General features: G+C 41.0%; 1 protein-coding gene across 8 annotated transcripts in view; it reads left to right on the top strand.

Moving 5' to 3' along the window:
• The window catches only part of klhl32 (kelch-like family member 32), a 30,011-nt gene extending 8,990 nt beyond the window's left edge, over window positions 1-21,021 (top strand). For 6 of the 8 annotated variants that reach the window (XM_044209435.1, XM_044209437.1, XM_044209439.1 and 3 more), the window contains 8 exons: window positions 1,328-1,435; window positions 6,572-6,670; window positions 9,068-9,283; window positions 11,956-12,682; window positions 12,864-12,922; window positions 14,983-15,175; window positions 17,757-17,851; window positions 19,832-21,021. In XM_044209435.1, coding sequence (XP_044065370.1) covers window positions 1,328-1,435; window positions 6,572-6,670; window positions 9,068-9,283; window positions 11,956-12,682; window positions 12,864-12,922; window positions 14,983-15,175; window positions 17,757-17,851; window positions 19,832-19,993 — 1,659 coding nt within the window. In that variant the 3' untranslated portion in view covers window positions 19,994-21,021. Of the gene's footprint in view, window positions 1-987; window positions 1,041-1,327; window positions 1,436-6,571; window positions 6,671-9,067; window positions 9,284-9,875; window positions 10,049-11,955; window positions 12,683-12,863; window positions 12,923-14,982; window positions 15,176-17,756; window positions 17,852-19,831 lie in introns of those variants that run through there. The other 2 variants (XM_044209440.1, XR_006379317.1) reach the window with 2 other exon arrangements.
• The last annotated feature ends 554 nt before the right edge of the window (window positions 21,022-21,575 follow it).

Raw genomic sequence — 21,575 nt, 5'->3', positions numbered from 1 at the left:
AGAGACTTTCTCTATCGCATGTAGTCTCGCTTTTACGTTCTGCCTGTGTGTCTATTCGACTTTCTGTGTTTTACACTCATGCAAACACTGACCACAGCTTAGCCACCATCAAACCCCAGGTTTAGCCACAGGCCGTCCTGTGCTCAGTGGACCAGTGGATTTTTAATAAGCGCAGTGGTGAATCAACAAGGCTGAGCTCTGAGGAGAGATGTGCAGGCCTTGGTTAAAACTCAGCGTGGCCTCAAGTCGACCCTGTCTCATACATCACCCTTACAATTCAGAGGGGCCATTAGCCAGAGGAGGGGGTCGGTGCATGGTTAAAGTTCATGGGTGCTATGAATCAGGCAGAATTGAATGAGTTTTTGGAGTAATGAATGTCGTTTTTGTGACAGAAAGAGATGCTAAGCTAACTGGCCAGCCTGAGGCCCTTTGAAGAATATAATGCAGTTACACACCAGTCTCTGAGTAGAGATAGTGCAGAGTGACTGTGCTACAAACTGCTACTGAGATTAAAAAGATATGTGAAATTGCAAGTTAGCCAGATCACTATCCTGAGGCAAGGAAACTGTGCGGACAGAAGTTGTCTACAGCAACTGGAATTACTTTTCATACGCAATTTATGGGGTCTGTTTGTCCCATTACAATCCAGAAGAAAACCTTAGAAATCTTCATCGTGGCCACATTTGACCCATCACCCTCCTCTCACTCTTCCCCTCCACACTGCTGCGCTCTGCTGGTTGGCCCTGATCAATGGCACTGTCATCTCCTCATGGTGTGACACCAGTCAATAGCTTTGATTAGCAAGCAGCAAGCTGGACTCACGCACAGCAGGGCCAGACTGCAGACGCTGCGTCCGCTGCTTTGATTTCACATTGACTGTGGCGTGCACATGTGTGACTGTGTATGTGCGTGACAGAAGGAGAGAAAGACGGAGAGGCTGTATAACAGAAAGTACTGATTGTGCTATTTATTACTGCTGACCTCCAGGGCCAAGGCAGGTGAATCAATACAGAAGAGCTCCAGGATGTTGCGGCTACCAGGTTTTGATTAACTATGATGCTCTGCATGTACACATACAAAACCAATTTCTCAGTGTTAAAGCCGTAATAACTTACAGACATAATATGATCAGCCTACAGAGTCAACATTAAAGGAGTGGAAGAACAAAGCTTGGTTGATTTTACCATCAGTGAAATTATTGGTCATTTTTTAATGCAGTGTCCCATGGCTTAGTTTATTTATATTTTTAACCAAAGACAAAAAAATGCCAGATAAAATATCTGTGAGGTGGTGTTCCCTCAGCTAACCTCCACGTATGTGTCATCAGGCTATGTTCAGCTTGTGCATGGTGGAGAGTGAGGCAGACGAAGTGACTCTGCAAGGAGTGACCAGCGTTGGGCTGAAGCACGCTTTGGACTTCGCCTACACTGGACAGGTGAGCCAACACAGCTGAACAGACACAGAGAGGAGCTTTGCCTACAGAAACTTAAATGTCATCTACAGAAAATCATACAGTTTTATTGGGAGGTAGGAAGTGCTGTTCAAAAACCACTTAACAGCAGTGGTGGAAGAATTATTCAGATCTTTTAGTAAAAGTAGCAATAACACAAAGTAAAAGTAGTCTATTACAAATAAAGGCAATGCATTCCAAATTTTAAGTAAATGAAAGTACAAAAGTATTATCGGCAAAATTATTTATCAATAATAGCCTAATAATCATTAGGCCCTGTGGTATTACCGGACCACAGCACACCGTTCTCTAACCCTGACCTAACGTACATTTAAACTATCTTTGAATCTTACCATTTCCCAAGCAAATACTGTAGCAGATACTTGGCTGCTTAATCAGGCAATATATCTACATCATATCTGCTTAGGCTGCCCTACGGTGGCTGGCCCAGCTGGCTTGATAGGCAATTTCCTCAGTAGTCCAGCCACCATCACTGTTTATCTACAGTGGTCACCTGTACACTAGTCTTAGAAATAGCTAACACCATCAGCTAACAACATGCTAGCTAACAAAAACCAGCTAATAACATGCTAAGCTAACTAGCATGTTGCCAGCACTGGCAGAACTCTGCACATCAAACAAACCAAACAAGCCTCCTCAGCTACAACAAAGCATACTACAGTTCTGTCTACAATATCACCAGCTAACACCATCAGCTAACAACATGCTAGCTAACAACAACCAGCTAATAACATGCTAAGCTAACTCGCATGTTGCCAGCAACTGCAGTAATACTTCTTTGAGACTTATATATTAAAACTACGGATTATACAGAATAGCCCCTTTCACAGTGTATGTTTGTATATGTATATTAGGCTATTCAATTCGATGCATCAATTTGTAAGCAGATTTTTTTTGTTGCAGGTTCAGGGGGAGCTAATTTCAACAACTTTATATATTGTTGGGAAGTTCAATTTACAAAAATAATCACATTTTATAAGCAGACAAAATGTTTTGCATGTAAAAACTCTGCAAGTAGGCTAACTACTAACTAGAGCTTTTAGTAGAATAGAAAGTGCAGCATTTCCCTATGAAATGCAGGTTAATATAAGTCTGAAGTAGCAAAAATGGAAATACTCAAGTAAAGGAGTACTTTAGAATTACGCACAGTAGTTACTTTTCACTATTGCCAAATAGGGCAAACAGGGCATTTGCAGATTACCACTTTAATCTCAGCAGCAGAAGCTTCTACTGCAGCACGCCTCTGGATAGTGTTATCCAGGAGTGTGCAGGTGCTATATCAGAACACTCCTCTGATCTCTGTGGCCACACTGCTGAACATTATTCTGGGATCTAAATAAGAAACAGAATTAAATTCAAGAAAGCATAAGTAAAGAGCACAGTATTACATTTCTATGCTAAAGCAGTGAGACAGTCATGCGAGTGAGGTCACTGTCCTTGCCTTCTCACCCCAGCAGCAAATAATAAGTGTGTGATCATTTCTAATAGACCTCCTTGACCTTGTTAGTGTCAGCGATGCTCAGTCCAATAAGCAGCCTAGCGGCTTATGCAGTACACCGAGAGGCAAGGAACTTTGTAATTACTCCTAATTTTATTTCCACAGTGGAAATGAGCAAAGAGTGAGTTGGTCGGGCAGTGTAAGTAGGTCAACAGCAGGCTTGCAAGCCGCCCTGCTTTGGTTGGCTCAGCTCCTGTCTGCCCAGAGGAGATGATAGCAGATGAGATGAGGGCAATATGCTTATCCCCGCACCGTAAATAATGACCTACTAAAAATCCTTCAGCCACATGTCATAGGCCAGCAGGGTGAGTGAGGAGACGTGCTGCCACAGGATGCTCTCAGACTGGAAGTCAGTTAGTAACTTCAACTTAATTTTTTACTGCATGCCAAGACCACTGCGGATATCTCAATCAATTAAACACCTAGAACATCCTGCAGTGTTACCACAATTTTATTAAACACAGACATTACATTTTTCAGACCATAAATCTTCTATTTTTCTGAGCTGAAAGAGTGACGTGAAGTGAGCCTACATGGGACAGATCCGGGGTAGGAGACATCTATATTCTGCCATACAAGCATCTCCTTTCATTTTGTCTTCTCCTCCAGGTGAAGGCTCGCAAGTAACAAGTGCAATAAATGTCGGTTTACACAAGAGCTCACTATACTCCCACACTGAGCCAGCCACGGTGTTATAAAACTGACTTCTGCTGCGTGAGGTTGAAGTGCTCTAACTGTAGTGGGTCTCTGGAGTGGAGAGGAGAGCAGGATATGAAGAGTGTTGACTTACAGTTATTACAGTTATTATTTTGGGTTCCCTTCATTGCTGCTGCCTGCCAGCACGCTGATTGAGTCAAAGAAGGAAAAAAAAACTGAGTGTCAGCTTATATTCATCAAATAAAAGTAGTGGTGATGTTTAAAATAGGTGCGTAGCTTGGAGTTGAGTTTTCCTCCTAAATTAAGAGAGATTTGATGTGATTGGTGATCAAAAATTTAAGTCTTTCTTTTCTCATTGAGGCTCAGTGCATACAGATCCTACAAATGGAAGCAAATAATATGGTAAGCTAATGGAAGCCCATAGATTGTGCTGGTGGTTTACTGGACCACTGCCCACACCTGGCAGGAAACCATGCTGTGATAAATGGGAATGTGTAGATGCAGCTAATTGCAGAGACCAAAGCTTGCTGGGATTTTTTTCTAAGTGACTTAAAATATTTTATTATAAACAAATTGCTTGATGATTTCCAATGAACTGTTTACATGAATGCTAAAGTGGTCATATAATGTGTGTATTTATACGCAGCAAAGCATGTAAATTCGATTTCATATCAGTTACATATAAGTTAGTGCGCTGGAAGACAGTAGTACATTTCTAATCAGAGTTTTTGTCAAGATGAAAAACACGAGGTGCCTTTTATGTTCTCAAAAATCATAAATAATGAGTAGGCTTTAGCAAAAATGATACCCATGAGTGCTGCTTAACAATGTTCAGCCCACTGCTGTATCAACAGTAGTGAGAGGTGAGGGAGACTCTCACTTTCACTATTGATGCAGTCACGCCTCTGTGGCTATGTAGGACAGTGCAGCTGAATGGATTATCAAAGGTTTGTTCTTGCCCTTTAAAACCAAATCAAATTTCATTTGGAATAGGTGAGTCTGCTGTATCAGAGGTAACATGGGGCATGTTTAGTCTGATTGGGCTGTTTGGAATTCATATATATTCAATATTGGAATATTTAACTCCACGTGGTTCTGTTAGTGTGCTGAGAATAGACACAAAAAAGGGCAGTTTACCCTCCATAAAGTACATAATATCTGGCTCTGCTCCTGAGAGCCTAGCAATATGAATTGGCTGCGTTACAGAGCTTTATGTTGCATATGGGTGGGTATTATGGAGGAAACAGAAGGAAGCTTTCAGTAGATCATTTCGGCTGCTGTTCATTCAGCTCAACAGGAAGCATTTTGGCAGAATCAGTGCTGTAATAATTGCCTGAATATGTTGCTTTGCTGGGAGGATGATAATGGTGAATCAAGGACATTGGTAGAGCAATTCTTTCCCTGTCTCTATTGCACCATATAAAATATTTTTAGATAACCCAGAATACAGACAGAATTCTCAGTGATTCTAAACTAAACAACCAAAAACAAAACATGAAAGACAGATAATGAAATTAGATATATAGGTTTTAGACTTAAGTGAGTTTAGCTCAGGTCACACAGTATATGCCTATGACTTAACCCTGAAATGCATGGGTGTTTATCCAAACATTCCACATACCTTTTTTGAGAACATACTATTGATAATAATTAACTGAAAAGACGTATTGCCAATTTGTTTTTCACTTATGCCAAAAAAGCTGTTTTCAAAACTTTCAAAAATTCATATTTTTTTTAACATAGCCCATTATACTTTATGTTTATACATATTGTGCTGTGTTACACATAGGCTACTGTCACTGCTCAATGACCGGCCCACAAATTAGTCGGCACAAATAGGGCTTCAACTAATCGCTTTGTCTTTTAAATGTCAGAATTTCCCAGAATGCAAATACCTAATACAATATATATATAAAGATATTCAGTTTTTTATCATATATGACAAAGCAAAGCAACAAAATCTCATATTTGAGAAGCTGGAACCAGAAAATGTTTGGCATTTTTGTTTGCAAAATGATGGAAATGATTAATTCATTATCAAAACACTTTTTAACACTGATTAATCGTTTCAGCTCAAATCAGAAATTACAGTCACACACAACAGTGCCAGCGTGAAGCCAAACAGAAAAAATTACTATTACTGCTATTACCTGAAACTGCATACAGTGAATAAACAAGACTGAGAGCCTACACCCATGTTAGCTGCTCGTTGAGGTTGTACTTAAGCACATCGGTGGTTTAAGCAGGTATAATGTTTACCATGTTCACCATCTTAATTAACAAATTAAAATGCTGAACTTACAATGGTGCTAGAAGAAAAGTCAGGGGGATCACTAAAGTTATTAGTTATTACAGTGTGTCCAATAGTTGCCGAGACATTTCACTAAAAAACAAAAATATCAACCTTCTGGTGGCACTAGAGGAAAAGTTAAGGGATCACCAAAGACGTCATCCTCTGGAGACCATGGATATCTATATCATGTCAATCCATCCAATAGATGTTGAGATATTTCAGTCTGGACCAAAGTGGTGGACCAACCAACTGACATCTATATGTTGCCTCTACCTTATAAACTTTTAGAGAAAAACATTAAAAAACAATTATTCTCAACAGTTTTGACATTTTCATGCCAGAAAGTTGTTAAAAACAAATACTGGCAAGTTGAGAGCTGAAATGCATAAAATAAACAAAGCAGACTGGACGTAACTCGGTTCTCTTCTCTAAAGACTCAATAATGTACCATTTTCCATACAATTTAATTTCCTCTAAATTAATATAACAATACTGAATGACAATAAAAATGTTATAAAAAGTTATTAAAAAAACAAACAACTAACACTAGTATGCTCAACTATGGAAGCTGCAACCCAACTGCAGTGAAGCTGAAGTAGAAAACAATCAAATAAAATGAAACCGAATGACCTTGTTTATCTCCTCTGGACAGATACTGCTGGAACCGGCAGTGATCCAGGACGTCCTGTCTGCAGGCAGCCACCTTCAGCTGCTGGAGCTCCTTAGCCTGTGCTCCCACTACCTCATCCAGGTACACACACACACACACCACTGTCCTCTTGTGTGTGAGCTGGAGACATAATAAGAGGAATCAGAGGTATAACCGCTTCACACTACAGAGTTCCCATCAGGTTAATGGAAATCCTGTAATATCGTGGAGTTTTGAGAGGTGTGTTCCACTCAGGAACAGTCGGGTGATTTGATCCTGTCTGCAGAGAATATCAAGGAAATGTACAAATGGGCCACTTAACTTGAAGTGGAATAGCTTTTATATTATGACTTATTTCACATGTTTATTGTATTAGTATCAGAATCCAAGTCTCAACTGCACTAGAAACCAGTAAATAGTCCCCTTTAGACAAACAACAGCAGCATGGACCAGGATTTTCAAGTTATACATGTGCCCCACCTTTGTTATGGATAATTATGTAATTTCACATAGCGATTATGGTGAATATATTGATACTGGTGGCTTAATTTTAATGACAAAAATACTGACATGGCCTCTTCATCTTTTCACCAGCAATGGAGTAAAACACTAGTAAAAGACAAGAGATAGATTAAACAAAAAAGATATAACATTAATTAGTGCGCTTTAGAGGTGCTGGTAGGCGTGTTTCTGACCTTTAGACAGAGCCAGGTTGTTCCTGTTTCCAGTCTTCACGCTAAGCTGAGCTAACTGTCTCCCGGCTCTAACAGATATGAGAGAGTGGTATCGATCTTCTCATCTAAATCTCGCCAAGAAATCCAATAAGTATATCTCCCAAAATGTTGAACTATTCCTTCAAGCTAACATCACTGCAAAGTTTGATGTCAAAAGTAATTCATGTCCTAAAAAGTGCTATAATTGTCAAAATGTATCTACAATATCTACTGCAATCAGTAATTAATGGTCTAGTGTATATCCTCCTCTACAGGGAGGTTAAAGGTCAGTGTCAGCTAGAGAACAGAAGCCCTTGAGTCTGTACAGATACAGTGTGTTGCTCAAGGACACTTCAGTGGGGTAGATGCTTGTCAGCTAAGGTGCCTGAGATCAGATCTTACCAAGAACTAGGCCAGCGTGCTGATTGTTTCATGTATTTTATCACCGAGACCAAGGTGGATCTATTGGAACAGAGGCAAAGTCAGCCTACTTGTCCTCTGGGTACGCAGCCAAACGCTGCTGTAGATTAAGACAAATCAGGTTAAGGTTGTTGCAGAGCAGAATCACTCTGAGGTATTTGATACACACTTTTATGTTTCCCTGGAATTCATGCATTTTGCATAGGTTCTAGAATCACTTAATTACATACATACTGTTTACATACTCAACAGTGCTAATTACATGTGCTATTTCATCTTATGCATCTCAAATCCTGCCACCAGACTGTCATCTTTTTATACTGTATTTTACCATCCAAGTCTTTACAGTTACATCACAATTGTAAACTTAGCTCAAATGTGCCATCTTGTGGTTGCAAAAGCCTCATCTCTATTGCTTTGTAGTGGCCAGCCCAAACCTCACTATAAACAAAACAGCAAACTCCTGAATTAGTCATAGAGTTTTCTGTGTGTTCATCTCTTTACCTGCTAACATCCCTGTTTGCAGAACACGTCAGCTTTTATTTGGTATGTGGTTAGAGTGCATAGTGGAAGGTAAGGCCAGACCAATACACACTGCACCAGTTGATTGAAAATCAGATATATCAGCCAGTCAGGATCATCCACCTCCGATATGATGGATTTGATGTGCAGAATTCAATTAATTGAATATTGAATAACTGATCAATAATACTGTAAGTCCTTTATATGAAATAATTCTAATGACTCATTTTGACTGTTATGAGTGTGTGATAGTTGCTGTTGTTATTAGTATAATCATAATTCTAATATTTAATGAAGACCTTTGATCTCATTTGTTTTAAATCCTGATTTAGAGGTTTTTCAAACTAAAATACACACTACATACTAAAAACCCTGAGTGGTTGATCCATGAAGGTATTACCTTATTACAGGCTGAACAGTAGTAGAAGGGTATGTAGCTGATGCATGTTTGTACTGTAGTGCTGAAAGACAGCCAGAAGATGGCAGTCTTATTCCACTTTTACTGACCCCCATTACCCCCTTTTTTTTTTGTCAGTCGCTCTCTACATTTGGCATCTGTGATGTTGTCATTTAATTATGAAATCGAAATCAACCCACATGCAGTTAATCTTACATACTGTATATGTGTGGCTTATATATGTATATATGGTGACATATTCTTATAAAATGATGGCTAGCATAAAAGAAAAACTAAATGGAATCTTAAATGGAAGTTAACTTTTGACTAAATATACCTCCTAAATAAATATTTAAGGGATGTCATCTTTTTCTGTTTGTAAGTACTGAGAAAACATTGATGGTGAGTATGTGCATTAATTTGTATGTTTATGTATTCACCCTGCAGGAACTGAGCAGTGTGAACTACCTGGAGCTGTACCGTGTGGCCGACCTGTTCCACCTCCCCGCCTTAGAGGAGGCCGTGGTGGGCTTCCTGGTGGAGCATCTGTCTGAGCTGAGCCAGAGCAGGCAGGACGAGGCCCTGCAGCTGCCCTACCGCCTCCTCAGGGAGGTGCTGAAGAGCGACCGCCTCACATCCCTGAGCGAGGAGGAGATATGGAAGGTACTGGAAGTTTGCATGGGGGGGGGGTTCCATGCAAGTAGAGGCATGGGATGCAGTATTAAGGTGTTAAAATGTAGTGTTATGGTAATATTTTGATGAATAATAAAGTGAGAAACAATCATCTCAGCATGTAAATGTGAACAAATTGCATCTTGGCACCAAACTATTCTGTATATACTGTATATCAAACACACACACACACACACACACACACACACACACACACAGATAGAAATGCATGGCACATTCACACATACAGACTAATAAACAACAAATTAAACACTGCCAGCTGCATCTCATACTGTTTGTTTGTATTAAGTATATTAAGTATTGAGTATATGCCATAGGAAGGACTGTTTCTGACTGTGTGCACATGTGTGTTAGACACATGTGTGATGAGTGTCCATGTGAGCGTGCATGTGTGTGTGTGTGTGTGTGTCGTGAACTGCCGGGATTGTGGAGTGAAGCGGCAGTGCGGGGTGGGGACTTACTGTTTTGACTGTTCATTTGCACCAATCAGCCTCCCCCCTCCTGCCCTCCCCCTCCGATCTCTCTCCCTCTCTGTCTTTCTCTCCTTCTCTTCTCTGATTAGGCCCACCGCGGCTCCATCAGGGCCCCAATCCCCCAGCTGTCACTCGGCCGCCCGTCTGATTGAAAACAATCAGGCCTCTGATGGCACAATTACCCTGACCCTTTAGCCAGCCGCCGCCGCCATAATCAGCCTCTGATTAGGCTGCTTTGGGCCTCCTTCACTTCGCCCAGAAGGTTAATTTGGGCATCAGACGGAAGCGAACGGCAAGCGGGGGCCGTCGTCCGAAAGGGTGTGGGGGGGTGGGGGTGTACGCCAATACCGGACCGATATAGCTTGGCCGTCAATCATTGTCACTCAGAGTTTTCTTAGAGTCTCTCACGCTCTGGAAATCACATTTTCTCTGGCTTTGTTTTTTTTCCCTCTCTCTTCTTTCTTGTCATCCTTTGCTCTGCCTTTCTGTAGCTTCCCCCCTCCCCTTGCCTCACTCCCTCACTATCTCTTTCCCTCACTCTCTCTCCCTCTCTTTTGTGGTCTCACTCTCTTCTTTTCACACACAGACACACACACACACACACACACACACACACTCGCACTTTCTCTTTCAGTGAGGAGGGGAAGGAGGGAGAAGGAGTTGATTTATTCTGTGCCCTGAGGAAGTTGTGTGATGCAGCGTGACCTTCACAGTCAGCTGCCGTAGTGCGCACGCTCACATACACATGCTCACACACACACACACACACACGCGTGTGCACACACTCAGAAACACACACACATACTGTCACTTCAGAGCAATGAGGAGGAGAGAGGCAGGGTGAGCGATAGAGAAAGGGAGGTAGACAGGAGAGTGGCACAGATACCACAAAAAGACAATCCTGACTTGCATGTTTGTTGCATATTCACACCTTTAGAGTAGATTCAAGGGGAAATAAAGGAAGAGCTGTTCAGTACGGATCATACATCAACTGCTGTGTTTTGATTTCTGGTGTGATACTGTGAATTTTGTCTGATTTGTCCATGGTCATCGTTGTCTGAAAACAGTATGCTGCCAGTCTCCACTGCCCCAAAAAATTACCTTTATTCTGCTGTACTAAGTTCTCTGTCTCTGCACAGATTACGTTAAAAACCACTTTGTTTTCCTGATAATGGTATCAGTGATCTCCAGTCATCTCGCCCACATTCACACCTCGTCGCAGCTAAATAACCTTCCACCGCTCTCAAGTTCAATTAAATCCCTTCTCTGCAACCCAGTCCGCCTGCATTAAACAAAGGAGGGTGCCTGTGGATATTTACAGTCTGTATATTGAATGCTGCTGATTAGTAAGTACTTGTGTGTGTGTTGGCAAGTATGGATGCAGTGCTGGATCGCCTCAGTCTTGCCATAATAGCTTATAGGTGTCTAGAAAAATAATTATGATTAGCAGTCCTACTCTCATTTTTTTCCTCAGATTCTGTTTTTTTCTGCGTTTTTCGCTCATTCCTCTAATCTTACATTCTTTTCATACTTACTTCATACTATCTCTTACTTTCTCTTACTTTCCTCTATCCCCTTCTCTCTGTTCTTAACCTCTTGTCTTGCCCTATCCTAACTTCCCACCCCCCTTTTAAGGGACTGTATGAAATTGTTTTAGGCCGGTAGGGGGCTATGTTTCCACGCTTAAAAAAAGCAAGACCCCCCTCAGAGTTATTCATATTTTCTTTAGACCCTCCTTTGACTTGACTCTCCTCCTAACATGTCAAAACAACACACCAGTACTGAATTGGTTCAACTTATTTTATCAATAATAACCACAAGAGACAAAGCACAAAACATTTAAGATGGTGTACCCCAATTTAAACCACATTTTAATGAAAAAGTAATTTTGATATAGCCATCAAATTGTACATTAAAAATGTTATTCATAATTTCTGAATTTATGGCAGACTTAACAAAATGATGAATATTCTATTTATATATATTATTGTATATTATTTATATATTATTGCCACCTAATGAGTGAACTGGGCCTAAATACTGAATTTGAATTATATTATAGGCTAACTTTATATGACATATTTAACTTTTTTTGTGAAGGTGGGAACGACTGTTGATACAGTCCATAACTCAGTTGATACCATTCTTCTCTACTTGGTCTGCCTCTAGTTGGTCGCTCTGTGGCTGGAACACGACTGTCGCTACCAGTACACTGAGGATCTACTCCAACACGTCCGATATGGCCTGATGGACGTCCCCACACTGCACCACCTTGCCCATAGCCACCCTCTGGTCCAGTCCAGCCCTACTGCTTCCGCCCTTGTGGAGGAGGCCCTGGACTACCACCACGCCACCTTCGCCCAGCCCCTCCACCAGTCAGCCCGCACCAGGCCTCGCTTCCAGTCTCTCACCCTCTACATACTTGGCGGGCGGAAGCGGGAGGTGAGCAGAGTCAGGGAGCTGAGGTACTTCAACCCGGCTGCACAGGAGCATGTACGCGTCGCAGGTGGGTCGAACTGGAGCGAGCTGGCGCCCATGCCCACTGGGCGCAGCCACCACTGTGTGGCCGTAATGGGGAACTTCCTATTTGTTGTGGGTGGGGAGGTGGAGCATGCCACTGGGAGGACATGTGCAGTGAGGACTGCTTGTCGATACGACCCCCGGGGCAACTGTTGGACTGAGATTGCCCCCATGAAGGCCTGCAGGGAACACTTTGTCCTGGGTGCTCTGGGTCAGTACCTGTACGCAGTGGGGGGCAGGAATGAGCTGAGGCAGGTGCTGCCCTCTGTGGAGCGCTACTGTCCCAAGAGGAACAAATGGATGTTTGTCCAACCCTTCGACCGCTCACTGTCATGCCACGCCGGCTGTGTGGCTGACAACCTGCTCTGGGTCTCAGGTATACAGCAATAAGGACAAAGGACTCAAGATACTTGCACACTCTCACATATGCATTACATTTACCTTGATTCTACACATTAATATGCATGCATAGACACAGTCTTGACATCTGGTCCAAATATACACTGCTTTATGCACATTAGTACCAAAATCTTTTGTGTTGTTCCTTTGCGTTACAGGTGGGGTGACAAACACAGCTCAGTACCAGAATCGACTGATGGTGTACGACCCAGAACAGGTAACTGAAGTGATGAGATCCTACACTTTTAGAGAGATCATATCAGTATGTTTTATCCTATGTACTACAAATAAAGTATACTTGTATACTTGTATAGTATACTAGACTCCAAAGCGTGCTGTAGAGTTTAAAGCTGCTCGAATCAATATTTTCATATTAAAAATGGATAAAATGACTATGTGTAATGTGAAAGGTGTTGCTCGTAGTGACGAACCCACAGAGAATCATCATCAAATTCTATAATTCCCTTCAGTTCTAAGGAGCATTATAGGGTCTTTCAGCTCATTGTTTTGGTTTTACGACCAGCAGCGTTACTGTTTTGGTTCACTCTCACCGCTCTCATCAGTGCTGTTTCCAGAAGCAGCAGGCAGCTAATTTCAGTGAAGAGAGTGAACATTAGACTTACATTTGCCAGATGACCCGAAAAAATTACACAAAATATAAATGAATGTTAATGGTGTAACATGTCTGCTGAATGTGTATAGATAACTGTTTGCTAACATGTTTGCCAAATCAGTTAGTACTGTAATGATATGTCAGTGTTGCTATAGTTTTAAACCTTTAAGATTGCTTTCCCTTCTCCATACACCTTGCAAGTAGGTGAATTTGTGCCAGAAACTCCCACACTAATTCAGTTATGTGCAGTCAGTTGTCAGACTTTAAATTTGCTTCCTGAGTTGTGTAACCCATCATGTTACAAATTATATTATTGCATGTCTGTCCGTCCTGCAAGAAAAGTCTTTCCTTATCTGAATAAGGGTGTAAGGATAGAGGGTGTCCTTTTGGTGTTCATCAAATTTGTGATTTTGGGCTATATAAACAAAACATGGCTTGACTTGACAGTTAATGTTAGGTCTGCATACATTTTTCTCAGAGTAATGTTGTTGTTGTGAGGTGATGCAGTGCATACTTTTGAAAAAAAAACTACACTTAAACCGCATCAGTATTAAAATAATGGTTTTTTTCAGAAAACTAATGCAGACATTGTGTTCACTGTGATGGATTACACAACAGGCAGGTGTCAAGAGTCTGCTAATTGATTTTCACACCATATGGAAATTAATGGAAACCAATGGCATCATGGAAAATAGGAAAACTACATAAAAAAATGTAAACTCCATGGCTTACTTTAGAATAGAATAGAACAGTAAAGTATTGTATTTGTGATTTGTAGTTAATTATTCACGTGTGTAGTTACAAAAAAACTGGTACTGGTCCTTGAATGTAAATCCTCCCAATATTGCTTCTACAAGGTTACAACCTTTTATCCTATATACATCATATATACACATACATCTATTTTGTCTTCATTGCATCATGGATGAGAATGAATTTAATGAAATATAATTTCTCTATTTGCAATACTCACACACAGCTAACTGTAGTGGAATTTAGTAAGCTGCAGTTTCTGTTTGTGTATGTATATGAGCCAGCTGTTAAAGAGGGCTGGATCTCGGCTTGGCTGTATATAGTATGGAGGTATGCAGTGTGTTTATGTGTAAGGTGCAGGGGGAACGAAGAAGCGAGTGAAAGAGAGAGGGAGAGAGTCTCATTTGTATTCACCATGAATCTACATTCACCTGCCAGAGCAACAGCAACCCCCCACCCACTCTACCCTCAACAGATGGCCACCCGTCAGCTCCCAGCAGACGCACACACATACACACTCTCATTCTCTGCCTCAATCAAACACACACACTGACACAAAATAAGCTTCGACACACTTAGTGAAATGAGCAGGGATCCTCGGTGTAAAATGGAGTGGCTGAAACATATGATTAGAAATAGGGAGGGAAGTCATTAGTACAAACCAGAGCTCCAGTGTCACGTTATTTATCTAGCACTGAGCATACATCAATTACCCATGCATGGATATGCTTAAATATTAATCTTCTTATTCATCCTCCTTCCCTTCCCACCCTCTCTGTTTCTTTCTCCCTCCCTCTTCATACTACATCTCACCTCCTTCTCATCTGCATCGCATCATTTTCTTCCTTCTTTCTTCCTCTCCATCTGCTTTTCCCCTAATCCATTCTCCACCACCTCCACCTCCTTTTCAGGACCAGTGGTTGGCCCGCAGTCCCATGTTGCAGAGGCGAGTTTACCACGTCATGGCGGCGGTGAGGAGGCAGCTCTACGTGCTAGGTGGGAACGACCTGGACTACAACAATGACCGCATCCTGGTCCGTCACATCGACTCCTACAACATGGACCTGGACCAATGGACGCGCTGCTCCTTCAGCCTCCTCACGGGTGGGCAAAATGAAGAAACCACACGTGACCATGCATACACTGCAAAATCAGGGATGTACAATTATCAGGGGTGAAAAAGGTGACAAAAATGCGAATCCCCTAGGGGGGTTCGCGGGCATGTCCCCACAGAAAGAAAGTTATTAGCTTTAAAATGTGGATTTACAGTCAATTTTAACATGAGGATATACGGAAAAATTCACCCTACAATCATGACAGTGCTACCTAAACAGAACGTCTTGTGTGTGTATGGGTTTTTTTTCTCTTTATAGCTATTGCAACTGCTTTTTGGTCAATTAAAAGACAGGGCTTAGACAAGGTAATTTCAATTCAGCTTGTCGTTTTCAGAGAGCTTGGCATTTGCCCCCTTCTCAAGCGACATAATTAGGCTACTGTAACAAGCGTTCTGTTTAACTACATCATAAGTAATGTAGGTCTGTTTTAGCTAGGTTAAATGTCTACACCGTTGTCTCATGAATTAGTCTCATGTTCAAAAACATCCAAAAGCAAATTGTGACATGTATTATGACAGTATTAGCCTTGCTAATACTATCTTAGCATAAAGAAAATGGAACTATCAGGGGCTAACGTTAACGTTAAGTTGGCACTTTGGCTGAGGAGCTCAACTTATGTCGGAATCGTCTGCAAAATGGTAACGTTAGTAATGTTAAACGAGTAGTCCCAGAGCCCTAACATCAGTAACGTTATACAAGTGGAATTTGGAACCTAACGTTACATCCAAATTGTGATGGCTAGTGTTCGCTAAATTTAAACAACTCAATCTTTTCAGGCTAATTAACAGCCCCATGCTTGACATATCGCCATATAAGCCAATTAAGGTTTCTTAACACTACTATAAGAGATTCTTAAGGCATGCAGGCAGTCAAAAACTGAACCTCCCAGAGACCAGAGGCCCTCTTCAGTCTTCACTCGTCTCAGTTGTTGCATGTGCCAAGATTGATACCACTCTCATGTCTGTAGGCTAAATGTGAAGCAATAATCAGGAGACAGTTAACTTAGCTTAGCACAAAGACTGGAAACGGGGAAACAGCTAGTCTGGCTCTGTTTTGATCTTCTAGCCCACAACTTTACAGTTTTGGTCGGTCGTTTTGGGCCGCAGCAGACAGCTGTTTGAAGATCTTTTCAAGCTGTTTGAAGCTCTAACACAGCACCAAAGGACAGAGAGAAAACAAAACAGAGCTAAAAGGGGAGTGAATATTGGATTGACATTCCTCAGGTGGCCAACTTTTCTGTTAAAGCCAGGGTAGGTAACGTTGGAAAAACTAGCAAGAAACAGCTAGATTTTGGAAGTATCCAACCGAAAAAATCCCACCCCCTCCCTTCAGGCCTCCCTCCAAAGCCACTCACCCAAAACACATTTTCATGCACAATGAGTGCACCGGCAGAATGCACGCAGGTAGGTAGACAGCCAATCATTTCAGGATGGGCTTATTACAGGCCTGCGACAGACCTACGGGATTTCTTTCTTTTTTTTTCAGAGCATTGATTTACTGATTGCTATCGGGATGTAAAGAGAATTTCAACAAATAACAAAAAATGCTTCTGAAATACATTACCTACCCTAGCTTTCAAGGGCCTGAAAATGTACTTTCTTAATCAGCTTCTATCTATGATCGGGTCCTACATGAGAGCACAATTTTCTGCCAAAATTGGTACTTTTTTGGTTATTTCACATGAGAAAAAAGATGATGTCCCATCCTTTGGCACCAATGATGACTATTGTAGGGTTGTTGCTTATATTGTCAGCCCACTGTCAATTAAATCTGATCAAACCACACCCACACAGTCCTGATGAAGCAGATTAGCTGAGTTTTTGAGTATTTAAGTTTTGATGTATAATACATGTTTTTTTTCTAACTTTAACTTTGATTGTAGCTTATTTAGTCATTTAGAATATTTAATGTGACAGATAAATACTTAAATTAATTCTAATTTATCTGGAACAAAGTATATTTTTAATTCCAATGATGTACTGTATGTGGTACTTGAAAACATAGGTTGAGCAAAGCTCTCTGCTTTATCCTCCTCTCATTAGATAAAAACATAACACATAATGCCTCCCTGCTGGTTGTGAGTAGGCGGTAGGATGATATACAATGAAAACACATATATCCCTACTTTAGACCCGTGGGCATGCTGCATCTATAGCCTTCATGGAGGTGGTACTCCATCCCACCTCAACCAGCATGGACCTAGAGGCACTAGAGGCACAATCTATCATGCATACTGTAGGATTTTCTCTCATTCCATGCTATTTTCTTCAATGAAGGCTTACAGGGTTGAAAGTTCAGGTGACTTTACTATTCCTCCCTCCATCTCTGCGCCTGTATGACTTTCCTCTTTTGTTCTAGGATCTTTTCCTCCTGTTATATCTGTAAAAGTTTAAGACAAAGTCACAGGAAAGACAACAGGAGCGCAATCTTGGTTCTCCGTACAATCCCGCCCTTGCCTGATCTTTCTCCATTTAGCTCTCTCTCTGCCTCTCGGGGGACATGGAAGTCATATTGTCAGAATGCCCTCTGCTTGGTACAGTGAAGCATTGTGTCGACTCTGTCCTTCCCAGGTCAAAATGAGTCCGGAGTTGCCGTCCATGATGACAGGATCTATTTGGTTGGAGGATACTCCATTTGGACCAACGAGCCTCTGGCATGCATTCAGGTGAGAGAGTGGCATTTAGATTTAGCCTCATAACAGTTCAATGATCAGATGAAGTGATTAGAATTCAGCTATTATATTGATAAAATGCTGTTCATACAGTTAAGTGAAACAGCAGCACACTAATTATAGAATAGCCATTGAAGTGAATTAGATCATGCATCTTGTACAGTTAAACAGTAGGCAGGACCCAAACTGTTTCTGGAAAGAATCCTGTAAGTCTCTTTATCCATCAGCCTGAACCTACACATGAAGATTAAATGTTATATTTAAAAAAAGCAGCATTGAAGATGTCTGTAACAGGTGTCTAATGATGTTGAAAACATTTTTTTTAATGCTGCCTTCAAGTGCTCTACTGGGTGTAGAGATTGATGATTGTTTCATCAATCTTTAAATATTAGGTAAAATACCAACCAAACTTAAAGCTCATGTCAAATATCTTCTAACAATATTACTCATAGCTAGTAAAAAAGCTATAGCTAAGAAATGGATGGTCCAAGAACTTCCAATAAAAGTTGAGTGGAATACTGATTGTAAATGAAATGTATACTATGGAGAGATTGATTTGCTCTTTGCGACTCTATATTGATATATTTGTATTTGTACAAGTATTGGAACCACGATTATTGCCCTTAAATAAAAAGAATAGGGAAGAGTAATAACACTTACTCCACCCTGCCCTTATGCATGTGGTTTACCTCGCCCCCCATCTTTCACTGTTTTTGCAAGCTCTTCGTATGTAAAATTGAAGCTGTATGCTCAAGTGACCTCGAGCAAGATACTGAACCCCAAGTTGCTCCCGCTGGTCAGGCCAGCACCTCGTGTGAGTGTGTGAATGAGAGGAAAATTGTATAGTGCTTTGTCCGTTAAGGTACAAAAGCACTATGTAAGTGCAGTCCATTTACCATTTATTTCCTCCTTCTCTGCTGTGGAAGGAATGATTGTTGTAGGAATTGTTTGCATAGTGGGCATGTGGGCAATTCTGTCTTTTGAATTCCAGTTTGGAACTATAAGGAGCTGTAATGGACTTGGAGTATCCTTAGTTGAACACCCCACCCCTCTTTGTTAAATTATATTTTTCTCTTGGTTAAATAAATAGAGTGACAAAGGCAAGCCTTAGAATTTATTTATTAATTTACATGCATATCTGAGAAGAAAATAAGAACGAAAACTTACTTTCAGAGTTTTGTGTTTATGTAAGGTGGCAGATGCTATTTTTTGGTGAAAATTGGAAAGTAAGCCGTAACATACAAAACCCCCATCCTTATTATGTATGAACTTCTGTATTGCCACAGCCATGCCAGTGGCTCTGTAAGGCTGTACTTCCTGTAGGTGCTTTAAACTAAATGCTAACGTCAGCATGCAAATATACTCACATGACAATGCTGACATACTGATGTTAAGCAGGTATAATGTTTACCATGTTTTCTATCTTAGTTTAGCATGTTAGCACGCAAACATTTGCCAATTAGGAGAAAACACAGAGTACAGCTGAGGCTGATGGGAATGCAGGCATTTGGTCATAAACAAATACAAATTTTGACCTGATGATGGCGCTAGATGAGAAGTCAGGGGATCGCCAAAGTGATTACAATTCATCCTGAGGATGGCATAGATGTGTGTACCAAATTTCATGACAATCCATCCAATAGTTGTTGAGAAATTTAACTCAAAACCATATGTCAACCTCATGGTGGTGCTAGAGGAAAAGTCAGGGGATCATCAAAGTCAGTAGTATTCATCCTCTGGAGACCTTTAATGTCTGTACAACATTTCATTGCAATCTATCCAATAGTTGTTGAGATATTTCAGTCCAAACCAAAGCGGTGGACTGAATGACCGACCAGCACAGAGACTGACATTGCCACCCGTAGAGCAATGACGCCATTGATACACAACCCACTACGTCATGTTTAAACTGATGTACTGGAAGGTAGTTTATGAGGGAAACCATATATTACTATATACATTTCCTCTTTCCAGGTGCTGGATCTGAGCACAGAGGGGAAGGAGGAGGTTTTCTACGGGCCAACACTGCCATTCGCCTCCAATGGAATAGCTACTTGTTTCCTCCCTGCTCCTTACTTCACCTGCCCAAACCTACAGACTCTACAAGTACCCCATCACAGGATAGGTGCCGTTTAAACCACTGATGAACAAAACGTCAGAAAACATGAACACATATCCAGAGAATGGAGGAGCCTCAACTCGACTCTGGACCTTCAGTATTTCAGTATGTGACGTGACAAAAATGTACCCGATCAACGTAATCATTCTGGAACCTGCCATCACTGTCACACAAGTGTACAGGGATTTCTCTGAGACCCAAATGTAATAACAGTACTTTCCTGATTTACAAGAGCCATGTCATTCTGCAAGCTTCTAGGAAACTCAAAAACAAGCAGCTGTCACAATAATACAGCTTATCTGTTGTATTTCCCCAAAGACTGAGACACCATTCATGATGTCCAGTATGATGCAATGAGCAAGAAAAAATAAGTCCAGAGGGATTATAAATCTCTGAGAAGACAGGAACAAAATGCCAGTCCTATTACCAAGTAAGTGACTTGTGGTAAGTAGACATTACTGAATTGCGCAATCGAAGAAGAAAGTGTTCTTTTTGTTACCCATTATAGGGCTATAGGAGCTTTTCTAGCTAAAATCACTGTATAACATTTCCATCAAACCTCTATAATCACTTCGGTGGCCTGAAGAACATGTGCAGGATGTTTTTCAAGATATAGAGGACAAAGCCTGTTTTCTCATCGACTCTTAAGTGTCAAGAGCCTGAGGCTGAAGCTCATCAGTGCATAAATGACCATGTGATTTTTTATTTATTCAAATAAGGTAAAAAATTACTTGATTTTACTGCAGCAGCAGTGACACACTACTTTATGTGTGTATTGACCCATGTAAGTGAGTGTGAGATTTTTATTATGCTCAGGACCTAAGACTGTTTATGTTCAAATGAATGTCTGGTCATTGTCATCATTCAGAGAGTATCTGTTGAATATTCTCCAGTGTTGTATATGATATTCTATGATATATATGATAACACTCCATTATGCTGATTTTCAACACTTTGACCAAAAGAGAGAAAATGCGTCTGTCCAAAACATGCGTCTGAAAGAATACATGGGCAATTTTCAGAATAAAGAAGCTACATAAATAAACGGCACTGGAATGTTTTATAAGAGCTGTTATGCTATAGCTATGCTGCGAAGAAAGTGAATTATTTAGCAATAGATAACACTAATAAACACAAATTTAAAGCATCACCTCTACTGCTATCCTTTTGCTTCTCCAAACACCTCTGATACTGTTGGAGAGAAGGAATGCAGTGCAGCAGAAGAAAACTGCTCAGATGAAGGGATGCATTGCAGTTTGATGAGGCTGGAAAATGACTAGCAATGACAGAAAATGGGACTTGGTGATTGTGGGAGACAGGAGTGAGACTTCATGTGATTAGGTGCAAACTAAAGCCGGATTGCAAGAGATTGCTGCGACTTGGAAAGGCAAGAGAGAGAATTGGAACAAACACTACTCCTCTCCTTTACTCCTTTTCTTTTTGCTATTGAACTCTTTGGGCTCGCCCACGACTGTCATCAAATCTGTAATTCAGAGTGCCAGCTGAGTAGAGACAGATCCAGCACCTGATGGTATAAGCACAAATAGTCTGCGATCACTTCAGTGCTCACATTCCTCAGTTTTCTCACTATAAAACTGA

The sequence above is a fragment of the Siniperca chuatsi genome, linkage group LG9 (genome assembly GCF_020085105.1).
Source record: "Siniperca chuatsi isolate FFG_IHB_CAS linkage group LG9, ASM2008510v1, whole genome shotgun sequence".
NCBI classification, from domain to species: Eukaryota; Metazoa; Chordata; class Actinopteri; order Centrarchiformes; family Sinipercidae; genus Siniperca; species Siniperca chuatsi.
Note: the sequence above shows the minus strand (reverse complement) of the source record. Positions and strands in the feature narration are given on the sequence as shown.